This window comes from Mus caroli, chromosome 16 (genome assembly GCF_900094665.2).
Source record: "Mus caroli chromosome 16, CAROLI_EIJ_v1.1, whole genome shotgun sequence".
Classification (NCBI taxonomy): domain Eukaryota; kingdom Metazoa; phylum Chordata; class Mammalia; order Rodentia; family Muridae; genus Mus; species Mus caroli.
In genome coordinates, this window is record NC_034585.1 from 55,276,774 (window position 1) to 55,300,277 (window position 23,504).

The window sequence follows — 23,504 nt, forward strand, 5'->3', positions numbered from 1 at the left end:
GAAATGGGAATACTCAGCAAACTTCTGGTGAACAAGGAAGTCACAGAGGTGGGCCTGGAGCTGGACGGCAAAGCCAACATTGGCCTTCCAGAACAATTGGCAGTCCTGGGCAGCAGTGGCCCTGGTGATGATTGACTGGGGAGATAGCAGTCTTTTGGAGGATAGGAGCCACGTCCCATGTACAATCTCCCACCCTGGCAGTTGAGGAGCAATTGTGAATTGATTGCTGCTAGGAGACAAAGAGATTTAGGAGTGTGGCCCCTGGTATATTGATTATGCTCCAAAGTGTTGGAGCAGCACAAATTGGACTTGATTGGTTTGATAGAGAGAGAGAAAATGAGAGAACAGAGGTGGTGGATACGAATGAGAAGGGTTGATCTGGAAGACGCTAAGGAGGGTATTACAGAAAACAAGTTATTCTGGATATCCCCCAATACTATTTCAGACAATATTTCAAGTATGGAATGCATATTACATCTAGACAAACCATCTCTGTAAGGACAAATAAATTACTTTGCCTTCCATGATGGAAGTTGATCAATGCAATCAGGTAACAATCAGGTAACTCACAGTTACCTTGGGAAAGATGACAGAGAATTCAGTGTTCTTTGATGCTGATAGCTGACATACTCGGTACTTAACAGTGATCAAAAACAATTTGTGTGTGTGTGTGTGTGTGTGTGTGTGTGTGTGTGTGAAACTTCAGGCTACTGCAAGCATGAGTAAGTTTCATTGCTATGAAGGTCACATTTTTCTCATGCATGTTGAGTGATGACTGGAGGCTGAAGAAAGAGACAGGGGTATTGACTAAAGAATGAGTCACCCCATCTTCAAGGTACTAATTTTCTCTTTTGTTGTAGATACCTTTCATGAGTATTTACATGGAACACAAAATATTTAATATTAGTTGTCAGTAAGAGATGTAGTTTTATTTAAATTTTCATAAAATATTCCTTTTTTGGTGTAGTACTAGGTATTGAATTCAGTGATTCAGTGTCTTATGAATGCGAGGCCACTGAGATACATTCCCAGGTCTTTGTCTCATATATATATATATATATATATATATATATATATATATATATATATATATATATATATATCTTGTTCTTTCCAAGTTCTTTAATCTTCAACCAAACTGTTAACTCTAGCCCATAAAACTGATATATTTGAACATCTGATCAAATATCTTTCCTAAGAAACTGAACAATTAATTTCAATGCTGAGAATTCTGCTGCATTGAAGAATTTCCCATAAAAAGGGTTGTAATGATGTCGTCATCTACCACTACAAACTTGAATAAAACACAGTGCCATTTGTGTGCAGACTGATTCTGCACATTCACAGGCAGCTTCTCAGGACAAACTCCACTTGAAATGATTCATAGAAGACACGAAAGAGGATGTAATGTAACGGAAGAGGGAATGATGGATAGTTATAGCAATACTTCATGTACCTTCCTCCTGTCTACATGAATCATTTAAGCCAGCCTTGGTGTATTTAATTTTATGGGGGCCCTAATCTGCATATGCAATTATGATAGTATGTAGGAAAATTACCCACTTACTGATTAGCCCTTTCAGTAGCAAACTAACTTAATGGACCATGATAAAAATGCCGTAGTCCATTCAGACTCATCTAGCTGCAAGTGTGCCCATGTAAAGCATTTGCAGGGACTGTACTAAGGTTGGACCACAGTCGATGTATAAATGATTTTTCTTTTAAAGCTATTTCTCCAATGTATTTGTTGTGTTAATGGAAAACTGACTAAAACTAAAAATTGGTACCAAGTTTTTTATATATTTACATAAACTTAGATACACATACACACACACATACAGACATATACATAGACACATACAAACATGCACACAGACACACACAAACATGCACACAGACATACAGGCACACACACACACACACACACACACACACACACACACACAATCTTGATACCAAGAAGCTGGTGGGGTATTGCTGTGACTGTGCCTGAATATGTGGTTCAGAATCATTTTGAAATTTGTCTTCAGATGAAGTTTTGGAATTTTTATTAGCATGTTAAAGATGCCTAAAACTTTATAAAGAAAGATATTGGGGTTTTTATTTGTTTTGTTTTAAATTGTATGAAAGCTCAAATGTCTAGGAAGGTGATAGATTCTCAAAGTAGAGATGAGATGGATAATATTTCAGATGGAACTATAGATTCTATTGGAAATAAAGTTGAGAGTGTTTGTATTCCATTTTTAAATAATTTTTGTACAGTTTGCTGATTCCCTGAGACATTGTTAGAGACTAAGTTTAAAGATGATATGTATCTTCTGGAGTAAATTTTATAGCAATAAATCTTTCATATAACTGCTATTTTCAGACTTATTTACATTGAGAATTGGGAGCAGAGAAGAAACAAATTAAGAAGAATGTGTAGTGTATCTGGAAAAAATGCATAAGAAGTGACTACCAAAATGAGTTAAGTTAAGATTGCTGGTAGAACTAAGAAGGACAATAGGAAAGACACCGGGAGGGATCTCAAAGACTAGTTAAGTGATAGCGAGTACAAGGCTAGAGATATAAAAACACAAATTTGGTTTGTGGACATTTCAGAGCAGAGTCTATTGAAGAGGACCCATGGAACACCTGTTTGCACAGGCATATTTCAGCTGGTGACTCACACACAGGCAGATGAACCATTTTAAGTAGGACCTGACATGGCTCATGCCGATACCTCTCCTCATCATGTGATGCTGGTTGTGTCGCCATGGAGGATACAAGATCAATCCTATCCTGAGACTTCCACCAAGGAAAGCCAGGGAGGCAAGGCAGTTTTTAAGAAAGTTTGATTCTCAACAAATGACAGTATGATTCATTAACTTTTTGAGGCAAGCCATGGCTTCAAATGGAGTTCCCACCACGTTAAAGATGCAAAAAGCCCTGAAACATCTCTGGAGGCACAGTGCAAGCAGCATAGCAAACCTGTTCATGAAGGAGAGACTGTATGCACTCCCAGCTACCACATTTACAAATACAAAGCAGGCCTTTCTGACAGCCTGGAAGCACACTTCTCACCACTGTGTGGCCTGTCCCCTTGACATGAAGACCTTAGATCCAAGTTTTACCCTTGCAGGCTTAGGTATTGTTTTGCTCTGATGTCTTGCTATTACCTGCTTCTGCCTATCATGGTAATGGTGTTTATCCCATCACAGTGTGTCCTTCCTTTCATAAGGCTTACCTGTTGTGTTTGTTTAAATGAGAATGGCCCCTATAGGATTACATATTTGAAAGCTTTTCAGTTGAATGGTTCCCAGTTGGTGGAACTGTTTGAGAGGATTTGGGCAATGTGGCCTTATTGGGATATGTGATAGTGGGAGTGGGCTTTGAGGTTTCCTAAGTCCACTTCTTTGCTCCCCCTGCCCACTGCTTTTGCTGCCTTATGGTTGTTGAATCTACATGTAAGTTTTCATGTACTGCTGATTAGCCATGCCTTTCTGCCTTCTGCCATATTCCCCACCATGATGTTCATGGACTAACTCTCTGAACTATAAGTATGACCCCAATAAACATTTTTCTACTAGTTGACTTGGTCATAGTTTCCTTTCACAGAGATGTAAAAAACTAAGACACCTGTGATAATATAACTTGGAAACATATAACTTGCTATTTTGGTGGGATTCTTTTTTTTTTTTTTATTTTACTAGACTTATGCTAAGAACAGTTAAGACATTGGGAAATCTTATAGGCAGACTAAATGCATTTAGATTCTGAATGTGGCCCTAAATCCTATGTTTTAAAGGCCAAATTTGTAGCCCACCATGCTACTGAAGGGCAGAGAAAACTATCACAGAGTTGGGGCCTAGTGAGAAACATTATGTGGCTTATGTCATTTCCCTAAAGGGAATCACAAGGCTACTGTCTTTTCTTTCTCTGTCTTATACCCAAGCATTGCATACAAGGTTTTCTGGTGTTATGGTTTGAATGAAAGTTTTCCCCACAAGGTCATGTTTTTGATTACTTGGTTCCCAGCTTGGGTCACTATTGTTTAGGTTGTAGAAACTTTTGGACATGAGTCCTGTTTGGAAGGTATAGGGCCATTGGGGTAGAGCTGATGGGTAACAGACAGTTCTGGTTTGAGCTCTTTGTTTCCTAGTCAGTTCCATTGGACAAGTTGCAGCGCCAGGCTTGGTCTACCATGAGCCAGTTTCTCACTATGCTTCACCATAAGTCGATTTCTTCTAAACTGTAAGCTGAAACTAACCTCTATTCCCATATGCTGTATTTGTTAGGTAAGTAACTAATGTATATCTTTCATTATATACATTGCTCCTCAATGCTCAGTGCCTTCATGGCTAATTGATCATATGGTGACAGCTCCAATTTAGTAAAGATTTGTGTGAATATATGATGTATCTGTGTGCATAGGATTGTGTGTGAAAAAAAGTCATGTGCATGCAATACTGAAACTGTCAGGGACAACCTCATGTGTTTCTCCTCACTTTCCACCATGTTTGAGATAGGGCCTCTTTGTTGCTGTGCATATACTAAAATAGCTGGTCTATCAGATTCTGGATATTCTCTTCTTTCTGCTTCTAGGTTACTGTAAAAGCCCCGAGATTATAGGCATGTGTTGCCATGCTTGGCTTTGTGGGTCCTAGGGAACTCAAATGAAAATCCTCACACTTCACGGGCAGATCTGCTCTACCCTGGGACATGAAACACTGGTATATGAAGCAACCTATACTCTTATACCCTCAAAGTCTAGTGGAACAGTTTCATTTTGTCATGAAGGGAACACTCTTGTCCTCAAGGGAATGTCAGATTTCCACTCCCTCTGTCTTTGGAATAAGAAGAGAGTGACGCAGCTGTTGATTCTTGTACTTCAAATGTATATAAGTCACATTTACTGATACCTGGAGCCGCTGAAATGAAAGGGTGTAGGAAAAATTGCTGCCTTTGTTGCTATCAGTCCTCTGAATTTGCAGGTATTTTTCTCTGTTTTATAATATTTTAAAATTTTATTATTATTATTATTACTATTATTGAAAACATTTTTTTTTATTTTTTGAAATTACAGCAAAACTTCCTTGCTTTGTTCCTTCATTTTCCTTCCTTCCACCCTTCCCTTGCACCGCACTTGATTGCTTTCAAATTCCTGAAGTCCTAATACTTTATAAGGTCACCACCATCTCTCTCAATATATAGGTAAGGTAAAAATAATTCCTATATTTTAATTTTTTACATGAAAATAAAATATTGTATATATGTAGCAACTAGAGCAGTTAATAGACAATAGTTACAAGATCCTGTTATCCCGTTTTCTTAAAATTTGAATAAATATCAATGTTATAAGAGTGATGATTTCATGAAGTGACTTGTCTATTATGTTATAATCATAATGACTTCATTTTATGAGGTAGAACTTACAAAAAAAAACCTTTGCAAACTGGTTTTAATAATCAAGTCATGACTCTTACATGAGAAATAGTCTTTGTTGTTTTGATAAATGACCCATTGTGTTTAGTTAATAATACATTCTGATTAAATTTTTTTGGTCTTGATTAAAGATTATCTTTATATTTTTACTCTACCTGACAATATTTTCTGATGTATGTGTATAAGCAAGATGGATGCACATATAAATGTATGTGTGCCAGGAAATGTTTGACAGCTCTTTTCAGAACTAACTTATGGCTTAACAACAACCCACTCATGAAATAAGTTGATCAGTGTCACATGTCCAGTGCTTGAAATTATGTAGGGGGGACACAACTCCAAATGAAACATAGTGACTGGCACTGGAGTGACGGGTCATGCTTACTTTGACCTTCATCACTTTTCTGTGGAGGAGAGCACTTTCAAAGTCAGCACAATTCTAGATTAAATCTTCATTAATCATTGTCACAAGACCATAGTAAAATTTAAATTTCTTCTATGAATATGAAATTTCCCTTATGACCTTTGATGTATGAACAGTGACACGACTGAAATTAAGGAACCTCACATCCCAACATCTATTCTTCATTTTTTATTACTGATGGCAGAGTATTTGAGATATATTCTTTTCACAAGTCGAGTGATATGTGTTATCAAAATTAGTATTTATGCTGCCCTCATGTTGTGTCTAAGGATAAAAACAACAGATATGGAAAAGACTCCCAGCCTATGCTATATATCCAATAACTGCATGACTTGTGAAGCAAAGTTTTAAAGAAAAAGGGGCTTTTTTCTTATACTCAGAACTCATGTCTAAAACCATAGCTTTATTAGGAGAAGATTAACTTGACTGACAATTTTGATGACATTTAGGGTGAAGCCAAATCTGCACATCTAACATCCAAAGTCTTCCTTTTTCATCGTATTCCACCTACCATAGATTGTTTTGCTATGATCCTTTGACCATTCTGCTCTAATCACATATTCCTGTTCTTCACCCATTTTATGCTTTCCTCTTGTTTTTCTAAACTAGCTGCAAGTTGCCTTTCAAGTTTTTCCATCCAGTTAAATTGTTTCCCTCATCTCCTCTCTGTAACTTTCATTAAAATGGTTTGCAGTAAAATGAGTTAAGTTATATTATTAGCTCTAGGAAGAATGCAGATTCTTACTGCTCCCAACATTAGAGCACATTCTTCCACTCACTGTACTCAGACTATCGGCTGTCTGACACATTTTGTATTCTAGCACATGAGAGAGTTATTTCCAGGAAAGCGACTAAAATCTTCATATTCTCTGAACTCAAATATCTCCATTTCTTGTTCAACTAAAGCCTTTATTTTGGTGTTTGCACCAATCTTGGAGGGCTTTTTGTTTGCTTGCTTGCTTATTTTGTTTTTGAAGGACTTGTCTTTTCTTTATAGCCAAAATTTCAAGTTTTGAGCCCCAAGTGTGCTTACAGAATTACATTTTTAGATTTAATTCACTTTTTGTTTACATATTCAATTTACATCCTGCTCACTGTCCCCTTCCAGTCACTCACTCTCACAATTCTTCCCCCTCCCTCTCCCATTTTCCTCTGAGCATGTCTGTGCTCCTCTTGATATCCTCCCCCACACCCTGAAACTTAAATCTGTGCAAGGTTAGGCTCCTCCTCTCCCACTGAGGACAGACAAGGCCCCCGAGCTCATAGAAAGTATCCAAGTGCAGGCCACCGCTTTTGGGATAGCCGCAGTTCCAGAATTTTTGCTCAATATTTTTTTTTCTAGAATCTCTTATTTCTTTTGCTTAATTTAGGGCCCATTGGGTTAGAATACTAAACAATTTAAATGGAACAGCATTGAGGAATGAGATTGAAAAAATAGATAGAGAGACAAAAAAGCAAGGCAGCCAAAGTGCCAGCCCCAACCATGTCTAAAGGCTATCAAAATGAGTTCTGACCACTGCTGCTAGCTAGAGATGCCACCCATCAGCCAGATAATGCCATTGGTGTGGTGTCACATGCATTTGATAGAGTCTTATTACTATTCCTTGTTTGCTTTTGAGATTCAGTTTCTTTGTCTTTGTCTCCTTTTTCTTACTAAGAATTCCAAAGCATACATGTATTTGACTTGGAAAGCATCGATTAAATCCCCTCATACTCCTTGGTAGGTGAGGTATGAGAAAGTAAGTTTGTACTCTTATGGACTTCTTGAGTGGATAAAAGCCCCTGATTAGCAAATGTTCATGCATTAGAGATTGATTCATATGTGTCTATTGAATAAGTAAAATCAACCCATGATAGATGTTCTTTAATATAACCTCTTCAGAATTCTCTCTTTTCCTCTGCATTTTTTCCTTATATTTTTTCTGGAGTAGGTTACCTGTAACTCTTCTTTGAACTTCTCTATTAGCACCAAGTCATTGCTTACTTTAGAATTTAATAAAGATATAGAAGTTGAGAAATTGCTCCTTCCTGAAACTTTTTCTACTTTGTATTTTTCTTTCTATCAAAAATATATTCTTTTCTCATATAGTATATTCCAGTTATAATTCCTCATCCCTCTATACCTCCCAGTTCCTCCCTACCTCACCTCCCATTTGGATCCAGTCCTTTTCTCTATCCCATAGAAAAGAACAGGCTTCTAAGAGATAACAATAAAACACCACAAAATAAAATAATGATAAAACAAAAACTATGACATTGAACTTGGACCGGAAAAAACAATAGAGGGAAAAAGGACAAGAGAAGGTGCCAGGAGCAGAGACTCACTGGCTGCACACCCAGGACTCCTATAAACTGGAAGTCATAATACAAAACAAAACAGTACAGACCTTTGCAGGCTCTGCATCAGTCTCTGTGAGTTCATATGCACTTTGTTCTTGCTGAATTAGAGGGCACTGTTACTTGATCGCTAAGGTGAGGAATTTGATGGAGGAATCCCACTTAGTGCTGAGTGCTCTGGGTAGTTCTCATTTACTTGTGATAGTCACTGATCTGACTATATCCATGATTTATGAACACTGTGATTTATCTCTGCTTCTCTGCTACTCTTTGATTCCTATTATATAACTGGATCTTAGTTACCATGTATACTGAATGCTTTTGAACATGTGTAGTCATCACTCTATCAGGGCCTTTTAATGTATGAACTAAGCAATACACTTACCTTGGCTTCAGCAAAGTAACATTTTTAGAACATATATTCCTGATGCATTCTTGTATATTGATTTTATTGCTACACACATTCTTTTTTCTTTTCTTAATCATGTATATTTTCTATAAAACATCCTTCTGGGCCACTGATATGGTAACTTTGGCAATCTTTCAGTAGTAGGTGTGTCTTGGTTAAAGTCCCTGACTCCAACATTTTTCGTGAAAGCTTTGTTGTGCCCTGCAAATATTTATTTAAAAGTGAATCTGTCAAAAATCACTCTGCATCTTGTGAATCTCATTAGAAGCTGATTCCTAAGGGATAAAGTACAAATTCCTTTACAAGGCACTCAATGCAGTTTACTCCAATACATTCTGATAGCTTTTCTCATGTTCATGCATCACATGTAAGACAAAATTTTCAGTGCCAATGTGTTTCTCAATTAATGTTTCACAAGCTTATAAGGTCTCCCATTCACTCATAATGTTACTGCCTAGTCATTACTAAATAGAATCAATTGAAAAAAATGTTGTTATTCTTAATTTCCAGAGTTAAGTTCTGTTATAATATTATACAGGCTATGAGGAACATGTAATATATTGTTTCATCACTAGAAGCACCTTCAATATTCACATAACTCTTCCCAGTGACTACTTATCTTACATTTATTACTTTAATTTCAGGAGACATTCAATGACGACATGGAAAAGAAGAATGAAACCCTATGGACCGAGTTTGTTCTCACAGGTCTCACATGCCAACCACAGTGGAAACCCCTCCTATTCCTAGTGTTCTTGGTAATATACCTCATGACCATTGTCGGGAACCTTGGTCTGATCACTCTCATCTGGAATGACCCTCACCTTCACATCCCTATGTACTTATTTCTTAGTAACTTAGCCTTCGTGGATACTTGGTTATCATCCACAGTGACACCGAAGATGCTATTTAATCTCTTGGACAAAGGCAAGGTGATTTCTGTGGCTGAATGCAAGACACAATTTTTTTCCTTTGCAATCAGTGTGACCACAGAATGTTTTCTCTTGGCAGCAATGGCTTATGATCGCTATGCAGCCATATGCAATCCTTTGCTTTATCCAGTGATTATGACCAATAGATTATGCATTCGCCTATTAGCCTTATCATTTATAGGTGGCTTTCTTCATGCTGTGATTCATGAAAGCTTTTTATCCAGATTAACCTTCTGTAATTCCAACATAATATATCATTTTTACTGCGATGTTATACCACTGTTAAAAATTTCCTGTACTGATCCTTCTTTAAATTATTTGATCATTTTCATTTTCTCTGGTTCAATACAAGTGTTTACCATTATGACTGTTCTTATTTCTTACACATTTGTTCTCTTTACAATTTTAAAAAAGAAATCTGACAAGGGCATAAGGAAAGCCTTCTCCACCTGTGGAGCCCACCTCTTGTCTGTATCTTTATACTATGGGCCTCTTCTTTTCATGTATGTGCACCCTGCATCTTCAGAAGTAGACGATCAAGATATGATCCTCTCTCTGTTCTACACAGTTATAATCCCTGTATTAAATCCAATTATTTACAGTCTCAGAAATAAGCAAGTCATAGATTCTCTGAAAAAAATGTTGAAAATGATGGTTTAGATCTGATTAATATCTGCTAATTTTACTAAAATTCACAATATTGTAGAGGCACATGTGGATATTTTTCATTTAAATAACCTTGAAATTATAAATATAGGGCAAGATTATTGAATTTTATTTAAATATACAATTGTTTCCTTAATACATTACATATATCTGTAGTCATTTTTTATATGCAAACATGTAAAATTTTAATAATGTGTCCTTATATCATGATAAAAGAAAAAGCAAGGAAACAACTTATAATTTCATGTTATTATGATATGCATGTACTTTATGAAAGTGATACTTTAGAGATAAAATTATATTAGGAAGCCTGAAAGTCATGTCACATTTACTTTATGATGTTGGCAGGTTTGTATGGGAGTGCATAGAAAAAGAAAAAAAAAAAAAAAACAACCCCCAGGGAACCTGAGAGCCATGAAACGTCTTTCATGACATATTTATGTGAAGTGGTGAATATTATTGCTGAAGAAATTCAGCTCATATATATTATGCATAAATAAACAAATATTTGAACATAGTCAAAAGAATGAATGAAGAGACAGTCGAAGCCATACAGAGCCAACCAGTATGAAGATCCTCTTAGCTCGTTGCACTTTTGTGTTAAGACAAGGACTGATTTATTGTTCTAAGAACACTCAGCAGGTTGACTCATTGAGTATATTAAAGAACTAGAAAAGATGCACTTAGAAATAAATAAATAAATAAATAAAAGTGGTACAAGAAGGAAATGTTTTCATTCTTCCCCTTAATAACTGAACAAAACCAAATCCTGAGCTCCCAAAGTACTCAACATTTGTTGATATTCCTTGGTCAGGCAGATAGCTTTGAACAAAAAGTACTTAAATTCAAATAGTGGTCAGAGTGGCTGGGAATAAAAAGTCCTTCATATTAGGGATACTTTATCCAGGTATTTTGCATGTAACAAATGATCTATCTTCAGATCTAAACTTACTAGCCAGCTCCCCTAAATGGTATTACACACATTTTCACACTGAAGCTGATATTCTCATCCTGAAGGCCACTCACCTATATATAATGGTTAGTAATGAAGAGAGGGTAAGCATGATGTAAGAAATGAGTGATTAAACTTTTACAGACACACAGGTAAGTGAGAGATGTCAGTAGATGGGAATTGACTGGACATTGTGCAAAAAATGAGAGACTTTGGAGCATTTAGTCCAAGATGAAATGTTTCCTTCAAACCCCTTCTCTCATGATTTAGGAAACTATACAGAAGGGGAGGCAGATGCTTGTAAGAGCCACAGGTTATATGAATGACTCCAGGAAGATAGTGTCTTCAACATACAAGAGAGCTGATTCACATATGAACTCACAGATATTGTGGCAGTATACACAAAATCTGCACAGGTTCAGGACAGATGGGCTCCTAGCACTGAGAGGGTGAAGCTGACACTGGATCACACTTATAATCCAGAAGTTATGTGCAATTGATAACCATTGGCAAAGGAATAGAGTCTCACTGGCTATACCAATCACATTCCAGGAGAGGCCCCATGCGCAAGAGTAGTTGTCCAATACAAAAGGAACTCAGTGATATTTTTTAGGATATTTTTTGTTTCCTTTTTTTAAAAATTTAGATATTTTTGTGTCTTCTTGGTCTTTGATTGCAAGGTATTGGTTTGTAGATGTAGCACCATGCCATTAGGCACAATTTTATTGCTATGTTTCTTTACCAGTTGTTTGCACTGGAGTCTCACTGGATATATAAAGCAAAATCCAGGCCAGGCCTCATTCTCAGCAGTAGTTGGCCAACAAAAGGAACCTAATAGTATTTTTGTGGACTTTTTGTTTCCTTTTTCCTTTATTTAGGCATATTTTGGTCTTACTGGGTTTTGTTGTTCGTTTGTTTGTTTGTATGTTTGCTTTTGTCTAGTATTTTTTTTTGTGTGTGTGTGTGTTCTTATGTGGAGGGTTCTGTCTCTTGTTTGTTTTTTGTTTTATTTTGTTTATTGATTTTTGTCTTGTTTTGTTTGAAATCTAGTGAGTGAAAGAGAGAGAACTTAAATTTGGGGTGAGTAAAAAGGTAGAGAAGACCTGGGGGGAGTTGGAAGAAGGAAAATATTTTCTTTTGGTTTCCTATTAAGTCATTGTAGTTTGCACTGGGCACTTAATTAAATTTTATTATATGTTTTGAAGGGTATAAAGAAATAAAGGAATTAGCTAGGTACTAATGATGAGTCATAAATGTGAGGAATGTTTTTGATAAAAAATTCAACATACATAAAAAACAATCCAGATCTACCCTCCCTAAGTGTGTCCATTGCTTTAAAAAGAAAAAAAAAATTATAAGATCTAAACGGCCTTCTCTCATTGAATCTATGATTTGCTTTTTAAAGACTGTAGATAATTAGGTTCAACATAGTAATTATGATAGAGTAAATTAGGTAGTCAATCTCAGCATCTGCATATCTAGAAGCAAGACATACATACATGAAGAGAGAGATAATACAAAGACACACAGAGGACATGTGCTCCACAGGTAGAGAAGGCATTTTTTATGCCTTTAAAACACTTACTTAGTAAGAGTGTAAAGAGAATTATATAAAAGACTAGAACAGTCACTATGGTGAATATCCAAACTGTATCAGCTAAACCAAACATCAACAGGAAGCTAATAGAAGAATCAGAACAGGAAATCTTTCAAAAAAAAGCATAAAGTCACAATAAAAATGATATATTGCATTGGAATTACAGAAAGTTATTCTGAATAAAAATATCTCATAAGTTAAGACATGAAGAAAACCACCCTCAGATGACAAAATCACTAGGTGGAAACGTTGGCTATTGGTCATAATTATTGGAAAAAGTAAAGGATTGCATATAGCTATATAGCAATTCTAGCCCTTGAAGTCAAGAAGCACTTGACACTCACACTGAAAGGAAAAAAAATCTGGCATTGAGAGAGAGAGAGAGAGAGAGAGAGAGAGAGAGAGAGAGAGAGAGTAGTGGTCTCAAATGACAAGGTGATCAATAATTCAGAAGGCAACCAACTATCCACAAAGGGTGAATTGCTGAGGAATAAGTACATGGGGATGTGAAAGTGAGTATCACCCACAAGTTGATCAGACTGAAATACCCTGCAGTGGAGATGAGGTTGATTACAAACAATGACGGGTAGAAGGGAGTTTCCACTGTGGTTGATGTGTGAGTTCTTCTAAGATAAAGTGTCAGCAGTGTTACATTTTCCATTTCCATGATCCTCTGAGTTGTCTACCAAAATAAATATAAAGGAAGGTTCATTGTTTACAGAGTGAAAATTGCTGGAGGAGACTTGAAATAAAACTAGGCATTTATGGGAATACCCCAAGTATTTTATGAAAATTAAGGAGAGTTGAGTGAATACTCTGTCTCCATGTGTCAGATGAAATATTTTTCTAATATACTCTACAGTTCCCATAAAGACAGCATATGCTAGGGTTGACTGAGATCACTGATCTGAGATAATTTCATTTTCCATTCACAAATTTTCTTTTAGAAAATGACTTTGAATAATTTTTCAAAGCCAAGAATACAAGCAGCTGTAATTGCAATGATTAAGTATGTTTGAGTTTGGCTGACCTCTGCCCTACACAATACTAAAGCATAGCATAACTAAAAATTCTCAACTTTATTTTTGGTCATAAACAATAAAAATAGTCACAGAGACATTTTCTGTGTATTTTCTACTACACAGGTACAAGTGTGTATTTCTGTGACATAATTATTATTAGAAGTGGATAAAAGATTTAAGATCCAACTTTTGACTTTTATGCTCAAAGTTTTTACTTGAATATGCAGCTAATTGAAAGAAAATAAATCATTTACTTAGAATCAATCAAGAAGTGTAGTCTATATGAAATTAAAAGTATGTTTTTATACGACATTTCAAATTAATATTCTGATTTTCCATAAATTATCTCATGAGGTCGTCACAGATAGGTTCACAAGTAAGTAAAAAACATTAAGTAACTTGAATCTTCTAGTTACCGATATTTCTTTTCAGGAGGCTCACAAATAACTCTAGAAGAGCTTTCCAGTCCCACTTGTATGTTTGAACATCTCATTAGCACAATATTAAACAAATTAAAATAAATAAAAAATTATTTTGTTTTCTCATTAGACATTTTCTTTATTTACATTTCAAATATTATCCCCTTTTCTAGTTTTCCCCCCCAAACCCCCTATACCCTCCCCCCTCCCCCTGCTCACCAACCCATCCACTCCTCCATCCTGGCCCTGGCAGTCTCCTATACTGGGGCATAAAACATTCACAGGACCAAAGGCCTCTCCTCCCATTGATGACCAACTAGGCCATCCTCTACTACATATTCATATAGATCCATGAGTCCCACCATGTGTTTTCTTTGGTTGGTGATTTAGTCCCAGGGAGCTTTGGAGGTACTTAGGGAGGTTAGTCCATATTGTTGTTCTTCCTATGGGGTTGCAAACATGCTCAGCACCTTGGGTCCTTTCTCTAGCTCCTTCACTGGAGACCCTGTGCCCTGTCCAATATCTTCTTTTGTGATTAGGTTACTTCACTCAAGATTATATCCACCAGATCCATCCAAGAACACATAAAAAGGATCATCTATCATGACCAAGTAGACTTCATTCCAGGGATGCAGGGATGGTTCATTATATGGAAATCCACCAACATAATTCACTATATTAACAAACTCAAAGAAAAAAAAAACCCACATGAACATCTCATTAGATGCTGAGAAAGCATTTGACAAAATTCAACACCCCTTCATGTTAAAGTCTTGGAAAGATCAGGGATTCAAGGCCCATACCTAACCATAGTAAAAGCAATTTACAGAAAATGGGTAGCTAACATCAAACTATATAGAAACTTGAAGCAATACCCTCTCTCCCTACCTATTCAATATAGTACTCAAAGTCCTAGCTAGAGCAATTAGAAAACAAAAGTAGATCAAAGGGATTCAAATTGGAAAGGAAGAAGTCAAACTATCATTATTTGCAGATGATATGATAGTATATATAAGTGACCCCAAAAATTCCACCTAAGATCTCTTAATCCTGATAAACAACTTCAGTGAAGTGCTGGATATAAAATTAACTCAAACAAATCAGTGGTCTTTCTCTACACAAAGAATAAACAGGCCGAGAAAGAAATTAGGGAAACAACACCCTTCACAATAGTCACAAATAATATAAAATACCTTGGTGTGACTCAAACCAAGCAAGTGAAAGATCTGTATGAAAAGATCTTCAAGTGTCTGAAGAAAGAAATTGAAAAAGATCTCAGAAGATGGAAAGATCTTTCATGCTCATTCATTGGCAAGATTACTATAGTAAAAATTGCCAACCTTGCCAAAAGCAATCCACAGATTCAGTGCATTCCCCATAAAAATTCCAATTCATTTCTTTACAGAGTTAGAAAGGGCAATTTGCAAATTCATCTGAAATAATAAAATAACTAGGATAGCAAAAACTATTCTCAACCGTCCCATAATCAGCCACCAAACCCAAACAATATTGCATATGCCAGCAAGATTTTGCTGAAAGGACCCTGATATAGCTGTCTCTTGTGAGGCTATGCCAGTGCCTGGCAAATACAGAAGTGGATGTTCACAGTAATCTATAGGATGCAACACAGGGCCCCCAATGGAGGAGCTAGAGAAATTACACAAGGAGCTGAAGGGTTCTGCAACCCTATAGATGGAACAACAATATGAACTAACCAGTACTTCCAGAGCTCATGCCTCTAACTGTATATGTAGCAGAAGATGGCCTAGTCAGCCATCATTGGAAAGAGAGGCCCCTAGGTCTTGCAAACTTTATATGCCCCAGTACAGGGGAATGCCAGGGCCAAGAATTGGGAGTGGGTGGATAGGGAAGCAGGGCAGGGGGAGGGTATAGGGAACTTTCAGGATAGCATTTGAAATGTAAATAAAGAAAATATTTAAAAAAAACAAAACAAAACAATAAAAGAACCTCTGGTGGAGTCACCATGCCTGATCTCAAGCTGTACTATAGAGCAATTGTGATCAAAACTGTATGGTACTAGTACAGCAACAGACAGGAAGATCAATGTAATAGAACTGAAGACCCAGAAATGAACCCACATACCTATGGTCACTTGATCTTTGACAAAGGAACTAAAACCATCCAGTGGAAAAAGGACAGCATTTTCAACAAATGGTGCTGGCTCAACTGGTGGTTAGCATGTAGAAGAATGGGAATTGATCCATTCTTATCTCCTTGTACAAAGCTCAAGTCTAAGTGGAACAAGGAACTCCACATAAAACCAGATACACTGAAACTTATAGAGGAGAAAGTAGGGAAGAGCCTCGAAGATATGGGTACAGGGGAAAAATTCCTGAACAGAAGAGCAATGGCTTATGCTGTAAGAACAAGAATTGACAAATGGGAGCTCATAAAATTGCACAACTTCTGTAAGGCAAAGGACATTGTCAATAAGACCAAAAGGCAACCAATATATTGGGAAAATATCTTTACCAATCCTAAATCCAATAGAGGGCTAATATCTAATATATACAAAGAACTCAAGAAATTAGCCTCCAAAAATTATTTTCTTAATAAATAATATGAGTAATATAAAAATTACTTTTTTGTTCATAAATATCTTAAATGAACTCAAAGAGAAGATTAAAGGTCTTAGGTTGCATAAAATAGAAAATTATTTTAGCACAGAACAAGGATGTATAGGCAGCAATGTTCCCATTTTTAGTCATCTTGGAGGCTGCATTTCTCAAACTGAGGGAATACTGGTTATGTAAAATAAGAGCTCACCAATTGGACAAGTACATCCATTGAAGGAGCTACAGAGTCAGAATTTGGAGCTGAGATGAAAGGATGGACCATCTAGAGACTGCCATATCCAGGGATCCATCCCATAATCAGCCTCCAAACACTGACACCATTGCATACACTAGCAAGATTTTGCTGAAAGGACCCANANATAGCTGTCTCTTGTGAGNCTATGCCGGGGCCTAGCAAACACAGAAGTGGAAGCTCACAGTCAGCTATTGGATGGATCACAGGGCCCCCAATGGAGGAGCTAGAGAAAGTACCCAAGGAGCTAAAGGGGTCTGCAACCCTATAGGTAGAACAACAATAGGAACTAACCAGTACCCCCCCAGAGCTTATGTCTCTAGCTCCATATGTATCAGAAGATGGCCTAGTCGGCAATCATTGGGAAGAGAGGCCCCTTGGTCGTGCAGACCTTATATGCCTCAGTACAGGGGAACGCCAGGGCCAAGAGGTGGGAGTGGGTGTGGGAGGGTGGGGGTGTGACTTTTGGGATAGCACTGGAAATGTAAATGTAATAAATACCTAATAACAAAAAAAAGAAAATAAAAAAAAAGAGCTCACCAATTGGACATGTACATCCTCTTGCCAACAGATAAAGGCATAGATAGGGAAATTATCCAAGGGACCAGGAAAAGTCATTTTAGGACATTGACTGTTCCCCTAATTTTTGTAGAGTAGATCCACTCACAGAAGTTTAAACAGTTCCATTGGGTCTTGTAGCCCCTGGAGTCCCAGACATCAAGTCACTGTAGGTAGCTTTATATCAAAAATTGATAATGTAGAAAATGATTCTATCTTCTAATTCAAGTGGTATTTCTGAAATACTTAGGCAAAGTTGGGCCCTTTGTATTTCAAGTTTCATAGCATAGTCTGAGTTAATCGAAACATGATTTTAGTAAGACCAAAGGTCTGGACTCCTTTCATGAGACAATTTTAACTAAATTAGCCATGAAAACTGTAGCTTTAACTATCCTACACCTAACCTCACTAGTTTAAATTGAAATCCAATGGGCAATTAAATTAGGTGATTGTCATGGAGAAGGAGAAGAGCAAAAATGAAAACAATAGGCCTCCCTGAGAAGTGGCTAGAACTTTACCCCCCTACTTTAATGCTTCTAAGGTCCTGTGATAGTCTGAGAAAATGCTGAATTTCTTTCAGCAACTAAGGTTGGGGCTTGGGAATCTTGTTTTGTGGAATGGTGATCCTGCACACAGTTGCCAAACAGCTATAATTAGAAAGCTTTGAACATTGCTAAAGTTACAAGTTGTAAAATGTAATGTAATTTAACTCTGTCTTGCATGCATATGTGTGTGTGTGTGTGTGTGTGTGTGTGTGTGTGNGNGAGAGAGAGAGAGAGAGAGAGAGAGAGAGAGAGAGAGAGAGAGAGAGAGAAAGCATAAATATTGGTGGAAATGATGTAGCACAGTCAGTCACTATTATGGCTGCGGGGCCCATTTGTCACTTCACATCAGTAGTTGTTTTTTTGTTTTGTTTTGTTTTAATACTGTAGATTTCCTGCTTGGTTGGATTCTACCATCTTGGATTACAGTGTTCTTTCATTTTACTTCTAGTCTGCATGTGTCTTTTCATGTGAAGCGAGTGTCTGGCTGAGAGCAGTTTGTTGGGCCTATTTATCATTTAGTCAGGCAGTGCCTGTCCTTAAGTGGATGTCATGTCCACTTTCTTAACTACTGTAAGAAACTTACTGCCTCTCCTTGTGCTGTTTTCCTTCTGGTTGTTTTGAGTAATCTGCATCTTTATTTTCTGCCCCCACATAAGAAAGAAACAAAAGTCTTACTAGGAGAACAAATTTAAAACTTAGGAAAGAACTAGTTTTTGTTTCTTTCTTGTGTTCTTGGGATCAAGTCTGTAATATTTCCTTATCCCTTTGTAGAATTTGCTTTCAATGTTTTCTGTAACGATGGCTTTGTGGTCATATTACCTTTAATTTATATTTGTAGGAGAAAGATTTTACTTCTCCAACCCTTAAAACGATTTTTGGATATAATACCTAGTTTGACAGTTACTTTATTTCTGTTATTTTTCTTGATTTATTTTATTCTTTCACAATTCAATGCATGTGCATAATGTGTTCTGACCACTCCCTATCCCACATCCTCCTTTATCACAAAACCACTTCCAGCCCTACTAGTCTAGTATTCACCGGTGCTGTTTAAGTGAGAGATAAGTCTTACAAGATAAATGCACTTACAATATACATGGGCTTATAAATGTTCTTTCTCTGGTTGTTTTAAAGCAGGGCCTTTTCTGCATGCTCTCTCAGCAGCAGCAACATGTCTCAGTCAGAAAGAAGCCAGTGCCAGAGCTCATTAATATTTCCTTCAACATGTTCTGCAGATGGTACCAATGCTTATGAAATTGTGATGAGAATTTTAATAGAAGCCTCTAATACTTATATTGAATCAGTCTTAGTATGTGGTTAATACTCATCATGGGTAGTCCCCAAGCTGGAACTTAAGAAGCACTGTTTTATTTTTATTGAAAAATTCATATAATATATTCTGATGACATTTTTTCCTCCTTAAACTCTTCCCAGATCCTTCCCACCACTCTACCCACTCATCTCCATTCCCTGTCTTTGACTGTGTGTGTGTGTGTGTGTCTGTCTTTCTCTCTCTTCCTTTCTAGAAAGCAAGGAAACAGGTAAACAAAACAAACAAATCAGATTTTTTAAAAAGTAAAACAATGAAACACACACACCACGAAGACAAAAAAATCAAAAACACTAATATACAAACAAAAGCCAATAAAACGAAACAAAACCGAAAATGACAACTAAAAAACCCAAACAAAACAATGTGAGCCGAAAGGCTACAAAAAATACTATCGAATTAATTTTTTGATGGTCATCTAATGTTGGCACATGGGGGAGACCATTTTTAAATGTGGTTTGTTTTAGTTTTACTTGCTGACTCATTGACTTTTACCTAAATCTTTTTATATTAAATTATTTTATTTATGTACATTCCAAAGTTGCCCTCCTTCCTGTCTCCCTCCCCAAATTCTTCACTCTTTCCCCTCACCTCTGAGAGGGTACTCCACCACCTGCCTACCTGCCCTCCCACCCACTCCCACCTCACCCCCACAGTCATCCCTCTTCCCTGGGGCATCAATGTTCCTCAGGATTAAGAGCTTCCTCCCCCACAAAGCAGTCCTGTGCTACACATGTGCCTGGGGCCATGAACCAGCCCAGGTATGCTTCTTGGTTTTTGGCTTAATCTCTGGGAGCTCTGGGTTAGTTAGTTGACACTGTTGTTCTTCCTACAGGTTTCAATCCCTCTCAATTCCTTCAGGTTTCTCCCTAACTCTTCCATATTGGTTCACAACCTTAATCCAATGTTTAGCTGAAAGTATCTGCATCTTTCTTAGTCAGTTGCTAGTAGAGCTTCTCAGAGGACAGCCATGCTAGGCTCCTGTCTGCATGCACAAAATGGTGTCAGTAATAGTATCAGTATTTAGTGGGTGTGATGGAACCCAATTTGGGCCGATTAGTTGGTAGGCTTTCTTTTAGTCTCTGCTCCACTTTTGCCCCTTCATTCCTTTAGCCAGGAACATTTTTGGATTAGAATTTTTGAAGATGGGTGGGTGGCCCCCTGCCTCAACTGGGAACCACATATATCTACTGGAGGTGGTCTCTTCAGATTCCATCTCCCCACTCTTGGGCATTTCAGTTAACATTGTCCCCATTAAGTCCTGGTAGCCTCTCACCTTCCAGGTCTATGTAACTTTCCAGAGGTTCCCCCTGTCCCTTAATCCCCATTGCCCCCCTTCCCTTTCTCCCATCCAGTTTCTTCTCTCCCTCTACCTCCCATGATTATTTTGTTTCCATTCTAAGAGGGCTTCAGGTAGCTACACTTGTGCCTTTCTTCTTGCTAAACATCATATAGTCTGTGAGTTGTATCATGGGTATTCTGAACTTTTTGACTAATATTCACTTATCAGTGAGTACATACCACATATATCCTTTTGGGTCTGAGTTAGCTCACTAAGGATGATACTTACTAGTTTCAGGCATTTGCCTGAAAAAATTGGGATGGCCTCATTTTTAATGGCTGAATAATATTCTATTGTGTAAATGGACCACATATTCTATATCAATTTTTCGAATGAGAGACATCTGGGTTGTTTCCAGTTTCTGAATATTCCAAATAAGGCTGCTAGAACACAGTGGAGAATGTGCCCCTGTGGTATGGTGGGGAATATTTTAGGTATATGCCCAGGAGTAGTAGAGCTGGGTCTTCAGGTAGAGCTATTTCCAGTTTTCTCAGGAACCACCAGATTGATTTCCAGAGTGGTTGTAATAGCTTGCAATTCCACCAGCAATGGAAGAGTGTTCCTCTTTCTCCATATCCTCGGTAGCATGTATGGTCTCTTCAGTTTTTTATAAGGTGGAATCTCAGAGTCATTTTGACTTGCATTTTCCTGATGATTAAGGATGTTGAACATTTCTTTAAGTGCTTCTCAGCTATTTGAGATTCCTCTGTTTAGAATTCTTTGTCAAGCTCTGTACTTCATTTTTAAATTGGGTTATTTGTTTTCTTGGAGTCTAACTTCTTGAGTTCTTTATATATTTTGGATATTAGCCCTCTATCAGATATGGGGTTAGTGAAGATCTTTTCTCAATTTGTAAGTTGCCATTTTGTCCTATTGACTTTTGCTTTAAAGAAGTTTTTCAGTTTCATGATGTTCCATTTGTCAATTGTTGATCTTAGAGCCTGGGCCATTGGTGTTCTCTTCAGGAAATTGTCCCCATTGCCAATGAGTTCAAGGATATTTCCCATTTTTCTCTTCTATAGATTCAGTGCATCTGGTTTTATGTGGAGGTCCTTGATCCACTTGGACTTGAGCTTTGTACGAGGAGATAAATATGGATTAATTTGCATTCTTCTACATGCAAACATTCAGTTATACCAGCAACATTTGTTGAAGATGCCTTCTTTATTTTTTTTTTTCCATTACGTGGTTTTGGCTTCTTTGTTCATAGGTGTATGGTTTTATTGCACAGTCTTCTAATTGGTTCCATTAACAAAGCTGTCTATTCCTATACCAATACCATGTAGTTTTTATTACTATTTCTCTGTAGTATTACTTGTCAGGGATGTTGATACTTTCCTCTTTTGTTGTTCAGGATTGTTTTATAGGAATCTTGAGTTTTTTGTTTCTCCATATGAAGTTGAGAACTTCTCTGTCAAGGTCTACAAAAAATTGTTTTGGAATTTTTATGGGAATTTCATTGGATCTGTAAATTGCTTTGTTAAGATGGCCATTTGCACTATTTTCACTATGTAAATCCTACTGATCCCTGCATGTAGGAGATCTTTCCATCTGGTGATATCTTCCTCAATTTTTTCAGCAACTTGAAGTTCTTGTCATACACGTCTTTTACTTGCTTGTTACACAAAGATATTTTATATCATTCATGGCTATTGTAAAGGATGTTATTTCCCTATTTTATTTTTTGGCCAGTTTATCATTTGTAAAAAGGAGCACTATTGAGTTTTTAAAGTTAAATTTGTATTCAGACCCTTTTCTAAATGTGTTTGTCAGCTGTGGATGTTCTCTGGTAGAATTTTTTGGGTTGCTTATTATATTGTCATATCATCCACAAAGAGTTATACTTTGATTTCATCCTTTCTTATTTGTATAGTTTGATCTTCTTTAGTTGTTTTATTGCTCTGTCTAGAACTTTAAGCACTACGTTGAATATATAGGGAGAGAGTGCACAGCCTTGTCTTGTCCCTGATTTTAGTGGAATTGCTTTAAGTTTCTCTCCATTTAGCTTGATGTTAGCTATTAGCTTGCTGTATATTGCCTTTGTTATGTTCTGGTACGTACCTTGTATAACTGATCTCTCTAAGATTCTTACCATGAAAAGGTGTTGGATTTGGTCAAAGGCTTTTCTGAAACTAATGAGATGATCATGTAATTTTTTTCCTTTCAGTTTGTTTATATGTATATTACATTGATGAATTTTCATATTTTGAACCATTCCTTTATCCCTGAGATGAAGCCTACTTGATTATGGTAGATGATGTTTTCCTGGATTGGGCTTTTGAGTACTTTATTGAGTATTTTTGCATCAATGTTCATAAAGGGAAAGTGGTCTGAAGTTCTTTTTCTTTGCTTAGTCTTTATGAGGTTTAGTTATTAGGATGACAATGACATCATAGAATGAATGTGACAGTGTTTCTATTTTGTGGGATAGCTTGAGTAGTATTGATATTAACTATTCTTTGAAGGTCTAGTAGAATTTTGCACTAAAACCATTTAGCTCAGAGCTTGTTTTTTGTTGGAAAACTTAAAATAACTGCTCTATTTCCTTAGGGTTTATAGGGCTGTTTAAATCATTTCTTGATCTTCATTTAACTTTGGTAACTAGTATCTATCTAAAAAATCATCCATTTCATTAGGATTTTGTGGAGTACAAGCTTTTGAAGTCAGACCTAATGACTGAATTTTCTCAGTGTCTGTAGAAGGCCTCCCCTCCCACTG

The 23,504-nt window shown here is 36.9% G+C and overlaps 1 protein-coding gene across 1 annotated transcript; it reads left to right on the forward strand.

The window, feature by feature from the left end:
• The first annotated feature begins 4,931 nt into the window (after positions 1-4,931).
• Positions 4,932-10,186, forward strand: LOC110311659 (olfactory receptor 183). The gene is made up of 2 exons (XM_021185111.1): positions 4,932-5,193; positions 9,239-10,186. Exon 2 carries the CDS (start codon positions 9,257-9,259, stop codon positions 10,184-10,186), a length of 930 nt encoding a protein of 309 aa, XP_021040770.1. The 5' UTR covers positions 4,932-5,193; positions 9,239-9,256.
• Positions 10,187-23,504: the final 13,318 nt, after the last annotated feature.

Coding starts and splice junctions, on each gene's coding strand:
- LOC110311659 (XM_021185111.1), top strand. CDS start 9,257: ATGGAAAAGAAGAATGAAACCCTATGGACCGAGTTTGTTCTCACAGGT.